General features: G+C 38.3%; 1 protein-coding gene across 1 annotated transcript in view; it reads left to right on the forward strand.

The window, feature by feature from the left end:
* The window catches only part of MLIP (muscular LMNA interacting protein), a 169,796-nt gene that overhangs the window by 86,204 nt on the left and 71,394 nt on the right, over nt 1-12,198 (forward strand). The window contains exon 6 of the mRNA XM_073335117.2: nt 4,427-4,498. Within this exon, the coding sequence (XP_073191218.2) occupies nt 4,427-4,498 (72 nt within the window). The remainder of the gene's footprint in view (nt 1-4,426; nt 4,499-12,198) is intronic.

The following is a 12,198-nucleotide window of genomic DNA, read 5'->3' on the forward strand; positions in this document are numbered from 1 at the left end:
ACCGGGGTACAAAATATATAGGAAGGACAGAACAAGTCGGGCTGATGGGGGAGTGGCATTATATGTGAAAGAAGCATAGAATCAGATGAAGTAAAAATTATAAATGAATCAAACTGTACCATAGAATCTCTATTGATAGAAATTCCATGCTCTAATAATAAGAATATAGCGGTAGGGATATATTACCGACCACCTGACCAGGATGGTGATAGTGACTGCAAAATGCTCTGGGAGATTAGAGAGGCTATTAAAATAAAAAACTCAATAATAATAATGTGTGATTTCAATTATCTCTATATTGACTGGGTACATGTCACCTCAGGACGGGATGTAGAGATAAAGTTTCTTGACACCTTAAATGAGTGCTTTTTGGAGCAGCTGGTCCTGGAATCCACCAGGGGAGAGGCAATTCTTGATTTAGTCCTAAGTGGAGCACAGGATCTGGTCCAAGAGGTGAATATAGCTGGACTGCTTGGTAATAGTGACCATAACATAATTAAATTTAATATCCCTGTAGCAGGAAAAACACCACAGCGGTGCAACACTGTAGCATTTCATTTCAGAAAGGGGAACTACACAAAAATGAGGAGGTTAGTTAAACAGAAATTAAAGGGTACAGTGCCAAAAGTGAAATCTCTGCAAGTTGTGTGGAAACTTTATAAAGACACCATAATAGAGGCTCAACTTACTATGTTTTTTTAATTTGGGGTACACATTTAAGAGAACCAAAAAAGAGCCACTGTGGCTAAACAACAAAGTAAAAGCAGCAGTGAGGGGCAAAAAGGCATCCTTTAAAAAGTGGAAGTTAAATCCTAGTGAAGAAAATAGAAAGGTGCATAAACTCTGGCAAATGAAGTGTAAAAATACAATTAGGAAGGCCAAAAAAGAATTTGAGGAACAGTTAGCTAAAGCCTCAAAAAGTAATAGCAATTTTTTTTAAGTGCATCAGACACAGGAAGCCTGCTAAACAACCAGTGGGGCCACTGGACAATCAAGGTGCTAAAGGAGCACTCAAGGACGATAAGGCCATTGTGGAGAAACTAAATGAATTCTTTGCATTGGTCTTCACGGCTGAGGATGTGAGGGAGATTGCCAAACCTGAGCCATTCTTTTTAGGTCTGATCTGAGGAACTGTCCCAGATTGAGGTATCATTAGAGGAGGTTTTGGAACAAATTGATAAATTAAACAGCAAATAGTCACCAGGACCAGATAGTATTCATCCAAGGGTTCTGAGGGAACTCAAATGTGAAATTGCAGAACTACTAACTCAAGTCTAACCTATCATTTAAATCAGCTTCTGTACCAGATGACTGGAGGATAGCTAATGTGACGCCAATTTTAAAAAAGGGCTCCAGAGGTGATCCCGGCCATTACAAGTCTGTAAGCCTGACTTCAGTACTGGGCAAACTGGTTGAAACTATAAAAAAGAACAATATTGTCAGACATAGAGATGAACATAATTTGTTGAGGAAGAGTCAACGTGGTTTTAGTAAAGGGAAATCATGCCTCGCCAATCTATTAGAATTCTTTGAGGGGGTCAGAAGCATATGGACCAAGGGGATCCAGTGGATATAGTGTACTTAGATTTTCAGAAAGCCTTTGACAAGATTCCTCACCAAAGGCTCTTATGCAAAGTAAACTGCCACGGGATAAGAGGAATCTCATGGATTGGTAACTGGTTAAAAGCTAGGAAACAAAGGGTAGGTATAAATGGTCAGTTTTGAGAATGGAGAGAGGTAAATAGTGGTGTCCCCCAGGGGTCTGTTCTGGGACCAGTCCTATTCAACATATTCATAAATGATCTGGAAAAAGGGGTAAACGGTGAGGTGGCAAAATTTGCAGATGATACAAAATTATGAAAGATATTTAAGACCCAGGCAGATTGTGAAGAGCTACAAAAGGATCTCTCAAAACTGGGTGACTGGGCAACAAAATGGCAGATGAAATTTAATGTTGATAATGCATTGGCAAGCATAATCCCAACCAGACATATAAAATGATGGGGTCTAAATTAGCTGTTACCACTAGAGAAAGAGATCTTGGAGTCATTGTGGATAGTTCTCTGAAAACATCCACTCAATGTGCAGCGGCAGTCAAAAAAGCAAACAGAATGCTGGGAATAATTAAGAAAGGGATAGATAATAGGACACTAAATATCATGTTGCTTCTATATAAATCCATGGTACACCCACATCTTGAATACTATGTGCAGATGTGGTCGCCTCAGCTCAAAAAAGATACATTGGAATTGGAAAAGGTTCAGAAAAGGGCAACAAACATGATTGGGGGTATGGAATGGCTTCCAGATGAGGAGAGACTGGGACTTTTGAGCTTGGAAAAGAGACGGCTAAGGGGAGATATGATTGAGGTCTATAAAATCATGACTGGTGTAGAGAAAGTAGATGAGGAAGTGTTGTTTACTACTTCTCATAACACAAGAACAAGGGGTTACCACATGAAATTAATAGGCAGCAGGTTTAAAACAAACAAAAGGAAGTATTTCTTAACACAACACACAGTGAACCTGTGGAACTCCTTGCCAGAGGGTATTGTGAAGGTGAAGACCATAACAGGATTCAAAAAAGAGCTAGATATATTCCTGGAGGATGGGTCTATCAATGGCTATTAGCCAGGATGGGCAGGATTGGTGTCCCTAGCCTGTGTTTGCCAGAAGCTGGGAATTAGCAACAGGGGATGGCTCACTTGATGATTACCTGTTCTGTTCATTTCCTCTGGGGCACCTGGCACTGGCCACTGTCGGAAGACAGGATACTGGGCTAGACGGACCTTTGGTCTGACCCAGTAGGGCGGTTCTTATGTTCTTAAATGCTTTTTGAAAATTTTACCATTAACTAATATAGACCCTGATCTTGCAATTTCCCACTTGTGGATGTAGCAAACTGCAGGATCAAGGCCATATATAACAGCTGTGACAAACCTAAGCAAAGATCATGACAAAAGAGAGTAATTTTTTTTTTCATTTTTTTCCCCCCTCGGTCCCTTCTTCCCTGTTAGGGAGCAAATGTCACAACATTTTTGTACAATAGTATTCTTGTTGGAAGAGGCGGATTAAGAAAAAGCTTATTACTAGAAATAAATTATGTAGAGATTAGACACTCATGAGGGCAGGAAAAATTATTAACTGAAGAACCCCAAAGTAAAGCATATTATACAATCTTTCATTGAATAATTGACTTGCCTCCAGTGCAACACAGTGGAAAAAGCAAAGTAGATAATTTTGTTACTTTATTTCTAGAACTGGATGAACACGGCCAAAAAGTATTCATTCACATTTGTTCACAGGAAAACTGACCATTCACTTTGGTGGTATTTGTGATCATTTTTTATATACTTTTTTTTTTTTTTGGACTATTCATGCAAGTGAAATTTTGTTCATCAGAATATTTGTGAGAAGGGAAAATGTCACAAATAGTCATTTAAGTATCTAGTCATACACACAAATAATTATGTGAACAGTGGTTCCATCCCTCACAATATGGTATTTTTGCTAAAAGCCCCAGCTCTTGAAATCATGTAATTATATGAGAATCTGAGCTTTCGTTTTTTAAAAAAAGTAAGTTTCAGGCTCTCATAGTTGCAGAGAAAAGCTTGAAACTATGAACTCTAAAGGCTCCTAAACCAGTTGGTAAATTAAAAAAAATATATTTAAAAAAACCTCATGATTTAAACCCAATCTCATGATTTTTGAGGGCCTGACTTAGGATTTTTTTTTTGGAGGTGTGAGGTTGGCAAAACTATGAATATTGCACAACTACTTACAACGGAAGGATCCACAGAGATGTCTTGGAAGGTCTTCTTTGGTTTGGAGTTGCCCAGACAGTGATCAAAACAATATCACATGTGTTAGTTGACCAGTCCACATAGCAAAAATAGCAAATATCCAGGCAACAGGGGCCTGAGTCTGCTTCATTAAAATCAATGACAAAACTTCCATTAGCTTCCATGTGGAAGCCACAGTTGAAGTGGACAGTTCATGAGAAATAGACAGGCAGGAATAGGTTTGCGCAGTCCATCCACTAAGTCATTTCAAATAAAAACAAAACTTGTAACACCGCCCCCCCCCCCCAAAAAAAACAAACAAACCAAAAACCCAACAGCATTCTTTATGGATACTTTCCCAAGTTAATTGAAGAAATTGTGTGCTGCTAAGTTTCTCAGCTCTACTTATCTTACATATAAACTATTCATATGGTTGTTTTTTAAAAATATTTGTAAAACCATGAAAATAGCACCATGGAGTGAAGCCCATGTAGTTCTTCTGTAAGAAATAACTTTTTCAAACCAAATGTAATCACTTTATTATTGATAACTTGTCAATGAGATTGGTAGAATTAGCTTTAATTCTATCATACCCTTTTTTTTTTTTTCCATTCCCATTCCTGCTTTCTGGCTTATCCCTTCTAGCAATACAAGATCAAGACAAGCTACAAGGCTTTTGCAGCAATCCCTACAAACACCTTGCTTATGGAGCAGAAGGTTAGTGTTTGCTCAGGAGCATGAAAATTGCCTCATGTATTCAAGCACATTCTACTTAAGAACATTTCATAATTAAGATTTTCCTGACATTAATGCTGTGAATATTTCAAAACATAAATACTGTGGGCTGACTATTCAGGGTTATATATGCTACTATTCTTCAGGGCCATTAGTGTTGTATAAAATATGTGAGACTTCCTTCTTCTGAGTTTCTACAAAAATTCCCTGCAGAAAATATTTCTTCCCATGGGAGTTGCAGTTTATATCACACTGTCTAAAATGTTCTTTGGCAAGCTTCAAAGGGCTAGATTTTCACAGTTCTAAGACCATGACAAATCTCTGGTGTTAAGTTTTGATTACACAATGAAGGCCAAATTGTGCAGTCCTTACTTGTACAAAACAACCATTGAAGACAATGGTGCAACTGACAACTTTAATTTTGAATGAAGCGTTAAATTTTTAGATCACCTGTGATTTAGAAGCCTAAGTACCATTGACTCTTTTGAAATTTTTGTCCAGCATCCAGCTTGTATTAAAGTCACTAGAAAGATTCCCATTGATTTCAGTGGGAGTTAGCACCTAACCTGCTTAGACATTTTTGCAAATCTCATCTTGAGGCACCTAAATACCTTTGAAAAATTGGCTCACAGGAGCTTAAGTCCCATTAACTTTCAATAAGACTTGTGGTCCTAAGATTCTAAGTCATCTTTGAAAATGGGATTTAGGGTTATATGTCACTTAAGATATGTCTACGCTGCATTGTAAACCTGCGCTTGTGGACTCAGTGTTTCCAAGACTGCACTTGAGCGTCCACACTACATTGTAAATTATTGGACCAGAGCCACGTTAATGTCTTCATACTGCACTGTCCAGACCTTCTCTCTTGGATCTGAGGCTTGAACAGCATCCACACTGCAAAATGACAGAGCTCGGACCCAAGTCATAGCAGGAATTGGGCTCTGACCCACATCTACTAGCCAGGTCTTAGGACCCAGGTCCTGAGTTCTTGCTGACCTGTGTCAAACTGATTTGTGTGTGATGGAAGCAGGGCTTGGTCTCAACCTGGTTCTGCGCATGGGCTTAGTTTGCAGTGTAGTCATACCAATAGGTCCTTTTTAGAGTTTTACCCCTGGTCAAGTATTATTAATGGTAGGCTAGCAGATAATGGTTGGCATATTTGAAAGTCACACCACGTTTAACAGATACAAACTGAATTTTTTTCTTCAAACCATTTAATACATTTTTAAAAACTCGCTAATGCTTGATTGAAGTTTTTCATTGATTGCAGATTATATCTTCTCTTATTGAAGTCTTGGATGTCCAGCCTTTTCTTGAGCATTGATTTCATATGGTGCAAATCAAGGGTGATTCCATTTTAGGAATGGATCTTGGTAACACTCTTTGGAATTTCTACCTTTTTCTAGTTCTATGTACCTTATTCCCAATACATAAAATTGAGTTTGTAGAAAATGACGATAGGGTTATCAGAAAATGAAGGTATTGTCTGAAATGACACTAGCATTGAGAGAGAAGACCTTAGTTATCACCCTTTCTATTGAAAATAGTAACCTCGGCACATTCTGAAAGGGTGAAAGCAAGTTCATACCATGTCAGTAGAAATTAGATTTTCTAAGGCAGGATTTGGGTCTCGGGCTCAGATAACTTAGGCTACAGTGTACTAGATTATGCCTTAATGCACAGCCTGATTAAGGGTGGTGTGTAAGTTGTACCCCAAATAGGCATGATAAGTATTGTGACTCAAGCACCACTCTAAGGTACAGCTCCCTCCCTGCTTCTCCCTCATTTTGGGGAGAGGAGGAGAGTAATTTGCTACTGGCCTTTACCAGCAACTAATTACAACATCCTCCTGTACCAGTTCAACTGGGTGGGCTGACACACATTCTCCACATACCGGCTCCAGGAGGGAGTAAGTAGGCACACAGCACCTACAAAGACCAGGGCACCCAGTCCTGGTAGCCCACACAAGGGAAAGGGGTTATTACTCATGTGAAGGTCTGTAGATCAAGTCACAGTCTAGCCCAAAGATAGTTGTTGTTATTGCCAATAAGTTTGTTCCAGCGATCATTATTAACATTTTTAACCTAATGTTTTTATAAGGAGAGGTGCAAGAGAACTAGGTTTTAATTATATAAATCACTTTCTTTTAGCATATAATTCTTGACAAGATCAGGCCAGTTTAGGTAAAAAGTCTTGGGGTATGTCTGACCATTGAGCTGAAGGTATGATTTCCAGTTTGAGGAGACATAGTTGACCTAGCTGAGATTAGGGTGACCAGATAGAAAGTGTGAAAAATCGGGACAGGGGGTGGGGTGGGGGGGGCTAATAGGTGCTAATATAAGGAAAAGCCCTGAATATCAGGACTGTCCCTATAAAATCAGGACATCTGGTCACCCTACCTGTGATTGAGCTGGCACCCTAAAAACAAAGTGTTTCTGTGGTGGTACACATGGTGGGACGGGCTAGCTGCCCTTAGTAGAAGCCCACTGGAGATACTAGGTACATACGGTGGCTAGCTGAGCCATCGTGGCTACACTTCTATTTTTAGCACATTTTCTTGATCAGAGCTAGTGTAGGGATATCTCCTTGACCTGGAAATTGTACCTCCAACTTGAAGTATAGACATACTCTTAGAGCTACACTTCTTGCACCAAGAAATGCTGTTCTGCAATATCCAACACAGACATTTATTTGTCATGATAGTCACTACTGAACACAAGCTGAGCAAGTATCATCTGCTTATAATTAGATATCACTGCTTAGGAGGTGAAACAAGGATTGTCTGACTTTTCTGAAAGGCATTTTTAGAAAAATAAGACAATCCTTGTTTCATTTCTTAAGCAGTGACATTTAATTGTTCAAGTGGTCAAGAGAAATGTGTTTGCCCAGGCCCTTGAAGTCTATGATCTAGTCACAGTTCATACCATGTACCAGATCACATGATAAAAAGGTGATGGTGATTTTGTTTCTTTTGCTGATATGTTTCTCTTCCTGTATCTAACTTTTATTTGTCTAATCAATCCATCTCTGTCTCTGATCTCTTTCTCTCTCTCTGTACATATAACATTTGGGAGGGTATATTTTTTAAACTTCCTTTTATGGATCCCCAATGTACTATTGTCATTTTAACACCAGAGGGCCAAGAAAGACAGTAATTCTAATGTTTTTTTCTCCTCCAAGTGTGCTGACTGAAGTGGGGTCTTTAACTTTCCCCCCATTGTTAAATAAGTGGCTCATTGGTTTTTTCATCTGCTGGTCAGACACCGGAGTGGTCAATTAATGGAGCTCTTTACTCCATGGAATTGTTTTAAATTGGGCCACTCTTGGGCCAGATGTAGAAGCTCTGCAAGGTGAGCTAATGGGAAGACCCTTTGTGTTCTGGACAGTTTGGGCCACTACAAAAGTTATTTTCCTCCCTTGGTATCCTACTGTTAATTGAATTGTCTCATTAGACTGACCTCACACTTGGTAAGGCAACTCCCATCTTTTCATGTATTTATATCTGCTCCTGTATTTTCCACTCCATTCATCTGATGAAGTGGGTTCTAGCCCACGAAAGATTATGCCCAAATAAATTTGTCAGAATCTAAGGTGCCACAAGGACTCCTCATTATTTTTGGACAATAAGAGTAACTCAGTGTCTTTTCACATAGACAATGCATCATAGTACATCATATGCTCTTTCCTTCCCTTAGCAGTGCAAACATATACAATCCTACTCTCATTCCCAACTGTTTTGTTGCTATCTGTTGTCAAGCCAGCCCAAGGAAGGTGTATCTAACTGGTGGAATACGCCATTCAGTGGTTGAACTTTGCATGTGAAGCTGAAACTCCAAACCATGACCTCTGTAATCCAAAGGTGTTAGCTCTACTAAAATAAAATGTGCCATTTCCCCACCCACTCCACTGCAAGTTACTTTCACAAGCTTAGCTTATTTCCTTAGTCCTTCAGGAAGCTAGTTTACATTATGGCCTCCTCCCTTCTGCTCTTCACTAACCCCTATACAGTCAGAAGTCAGTTTGTGTCAAAACTCCACCTAGATCAGTGGAATTCAATCCACCTCTTTATCTCCACCATGTTCCAGTGCCAGTGAGACTGTAGTGGGCTACCTACCGATCTGCTAATGGCAGTCATCAAAGTGACTCTAGCGATGTGTGACCGTAAAAATTTGTATTTTGAAATGTTTAAGAGCTGCCTTCATAAACTTACTACATTATAATATTTGGCACAATTAATTCTCAAAATCTGTTTTGGAACATGTTTCCTTACTACTTATGTGCTGTGCTGATCATATACCCCACACTGGTATCCTTTTCATTACTGAGGCATTTCCTTTTGCCTGGTATCACAGCATACAATGTCAGATAATGATGGGACCAACCCTTCAATCATTGTGCAGAAGGGATGGGGCTTGATAATACCGAGTAACATGTTGCCTTTGTTCAGCAAGTATAAAAAAAAGATAGCTCATCTACTGTAACTGTAGGTTGTTTTGTATTTTGAATTATCCCGCAAGTCTTGATTCTTATCCTCCATTATTTAAATATTATCAGGTTATACTCTAATTCAAAAATTCCAGCTCTGGGACAGATTATTTCTTTTTCAGATATAACATATCCATGATTTAGAGATTTCATTTATCAAATGTGCCATAAAGGTGTCTTTCACTCAAAATGGATCATGATAGATGGCTTTATTTCAAAGAATACTGAGCAAACTAACTCAAAACTACCTAGAGTGGAAGTCTTGTTAAAGCTGCTCTCAGGACTGTATTTATACAAATGTTTTCCCTGAATAGGGATTTTTAAAATAGAGCCTTGAGTAGATAATCCTTTAAATAAAACATTCTTCGGACTCAGCAACAATTGTTTGGTTTTCAAATATGCTAGAATCAAATTGGACAAGTCATTAATGCAAAACCTCCAGTTATACTTTTCTTAACTCTGGAGTCCCAAGCAAAAAAAAAAGTCTGCCCTACACTACGCAGCTGATCTTTAGCTCTCAATAGGGAATATTTATCATGTCTACTATACAGTTACATATAACTGTTTCTTACAAGTTAGTGCTGTATGTTTCTGTGACTGACCTTCACAAACAGCATACAAATATGGTATCATATTTTGGTTGGAAATACTGAGCATGATTTTACATTATTTGGATTTAGCATTTAGGGATATGCTTTGCTATCCCCATTAAAACAATATCATTTGACTAAAATCATATGGGTCTAAAACAACATTTCAAGAGGATTTACACACCTAGGAAAAACAAAACAATCCAGGAAACCCACCTAATCACACATTTGCCAGATGAATATCTTGCATCAAAGAGTCATGCTAAAAAAACATTTACTTCTAGCTAGAGATCCATCTCTAGCTGTGAAACGGAAAAGAAATGATTAATCAGTTTGTGTGATTATTAAAAGGGCCAAGCCTATCTGTCAACATACAATTTTGCAAAGCAGGCTATGGAGCTGTCTCTTTCTTTTAAAAAGCCATTGCAGACTTCTGAGTTCTAACTGTATCAAAGTTTCATGGTAGTCAATCCTTTCAGTGGCATTTCCCGGGGTCTTTAAGAGATAATATAATTATACGAGGTGCTGATGATAGTTGAAGCTGCCTCATGTAGAAAGGATTTTTCGTATATGGTAAGGCTTTAGAAATGTATCGATAAGGAAAAATGTGCTAGAAAGATGAAGCAAACTCCCCCTCCCCCCCCCCCCCCCCAAAAAAAAAAAAGCCCAACAACCAGAAACAAAACCAACAACAACCAAAAACCCTTCACTTGCTTTGCTCAACACAGGATTCTGAAAATTCATATGATAAGAAGACAATACTTACAGAGTGTGGCTGGTACGGAACGGAGTATAGGCCTTGAACCATTTGAAAAATAGATAATTACACTAGTGGGTGAAGTGATTGATTTCTGTGCAATCGGTACTGTAAAGAGCCTTGGATCTTCTAATTAAATATCCAGGCTCAAAATCAGATTGTTCATCCATTTCCTTTCTGCTTTAACACTGGTTTAGCAATCACAGGAATTTTGGAGGGCCATACTGTCAACGCTGATCTCAATGAGATGCATACATTGCACTCACACAAATCTCACATTTGTAAGGACAAATGAGCAGTTAGACATGTAATTATCTGATTTACACACTGAAATGCACTTAGCACCTTATTTATGCTCTGTTACACTTCACCTTGAAAATATTGCCCTTCTGTTTAATATTTGAGTGAAAGGTGAAGGATTTAAGCAGGAATGCTGTTTTTCATACTGTTAAATCAGTAGACTAGGATGACAAGCTTGGCTTGTTCTCAATATTGCTGCTAGCAATAATGATGCAATATAAGATTATTATATGACATGGCCCGTGGTTGACTGAGAAATGCCAGTTTTAATTTTAAAAAAATCATACTTTTCAAATAATTTACAGCACTTGCATGCTGTTTTTTTCCCCAACCATGTGAAAATTCAAAATATTATACTGATCAAAAAGAAATTCAGCTATATTTTGATACACTGTTATTGTACCCACCAGGAAAAATATATTAAAATGAATCCATTTGGGTACAGGCACTGAGTACCCATAAACCAGTTTCCTCTTATCTCTTCCACTGCTTTGAGGGAATATAGCTGTGCATTCCAAAGGAAGGAGAGCGAAAATAAGAGGAATTGAAAAGTGGTGAAACTTCTTAATATGTGTGGTTCTTTTTTCTCAGTGGTGATGTAGTGCTTGGGAAAGGCTCTAGATCAGTGGCCTTGAAAATTTAAATTATCCATCTCTCCAGTTTCAACAAGGGCAACAAGCAGCACAAATTTCCCAATAGTGGCTATCACACCATGACTGCATTCCGAAGGGATTAGCCATATGTTTTCTCAAACTGCCCACTGTAGTACTTTTGCATATGTGGTACCTTGTGGAAAGACTAGTCAGATGCTACTAAGTAATAGTTTCCCCATGTCAGAGTGTGTTCAACCACTGGGAGCATTCTGATCATGTAAAGCTTTTTTTCTTAGTGATTTACTGTGCTCAGTATCCTAATGGAGGAGGAATTCTTTAAGAAGCTTAGCAGAGTCTCCATTTTGAGGGTTTATTTGATTTAAGTATCTAAATAAAACAAGTTGTTTTTCTAATTTATATCCAGACACATTACCAGTTACTCTAACTGGGCAGAGGACAGAAATTCTGTTTTTGTGAAGGGTTTTGAGATCTCCGAATTTGTTTTCATTTGGACTTGGAATGAAATCCAGATATTTAAACATTTTCAGTGAAAGTGCTCTTTCAAAAAAAATCACTTCAGATTGATGGAAGCCTTTCATTTTGATTTAAAACTTTAAATGATATGTTATAATATATAATACGATAGACAATAATTGAAATAGCAGCAAAGGTAAAATACCAGTAACTTTACAATTTTGTGTTGAATGCTCTCAATAGCTGGGCAAAGAGGGGTATTCCATGCCTCACTATGTAAACTCATGCTTATTTTGTCACCACACTGTCTTGTGTGTTGAGGAGCACTGACATGTACCATGCTGAGATGTCACTGTTCCCACAGAACCCCACTGAAGCAGGGAGCATGTAGGGGTCAGGGTGACTAACTTTAAATAAATATATTTTGCTCTTTTGATATTTTTTAAAAATTAAATAATACAAAGGAAACTGAAAAAGCACAAT

The sequence above is a fragment of the Lepidochelys kempii genome, chromosome 3 (assembly GCF_965140285.1).
Source record: "Lepidochelys kempii isolate rLepKem1 chromosome 3, rLepKem1.hap1, whole genome shotgun sequence".
NCBI lineage: Eukaryota > Metazoa > Chordata > Testudines > Cheloniidae > Lepidochelys > Lepidochelys kempii.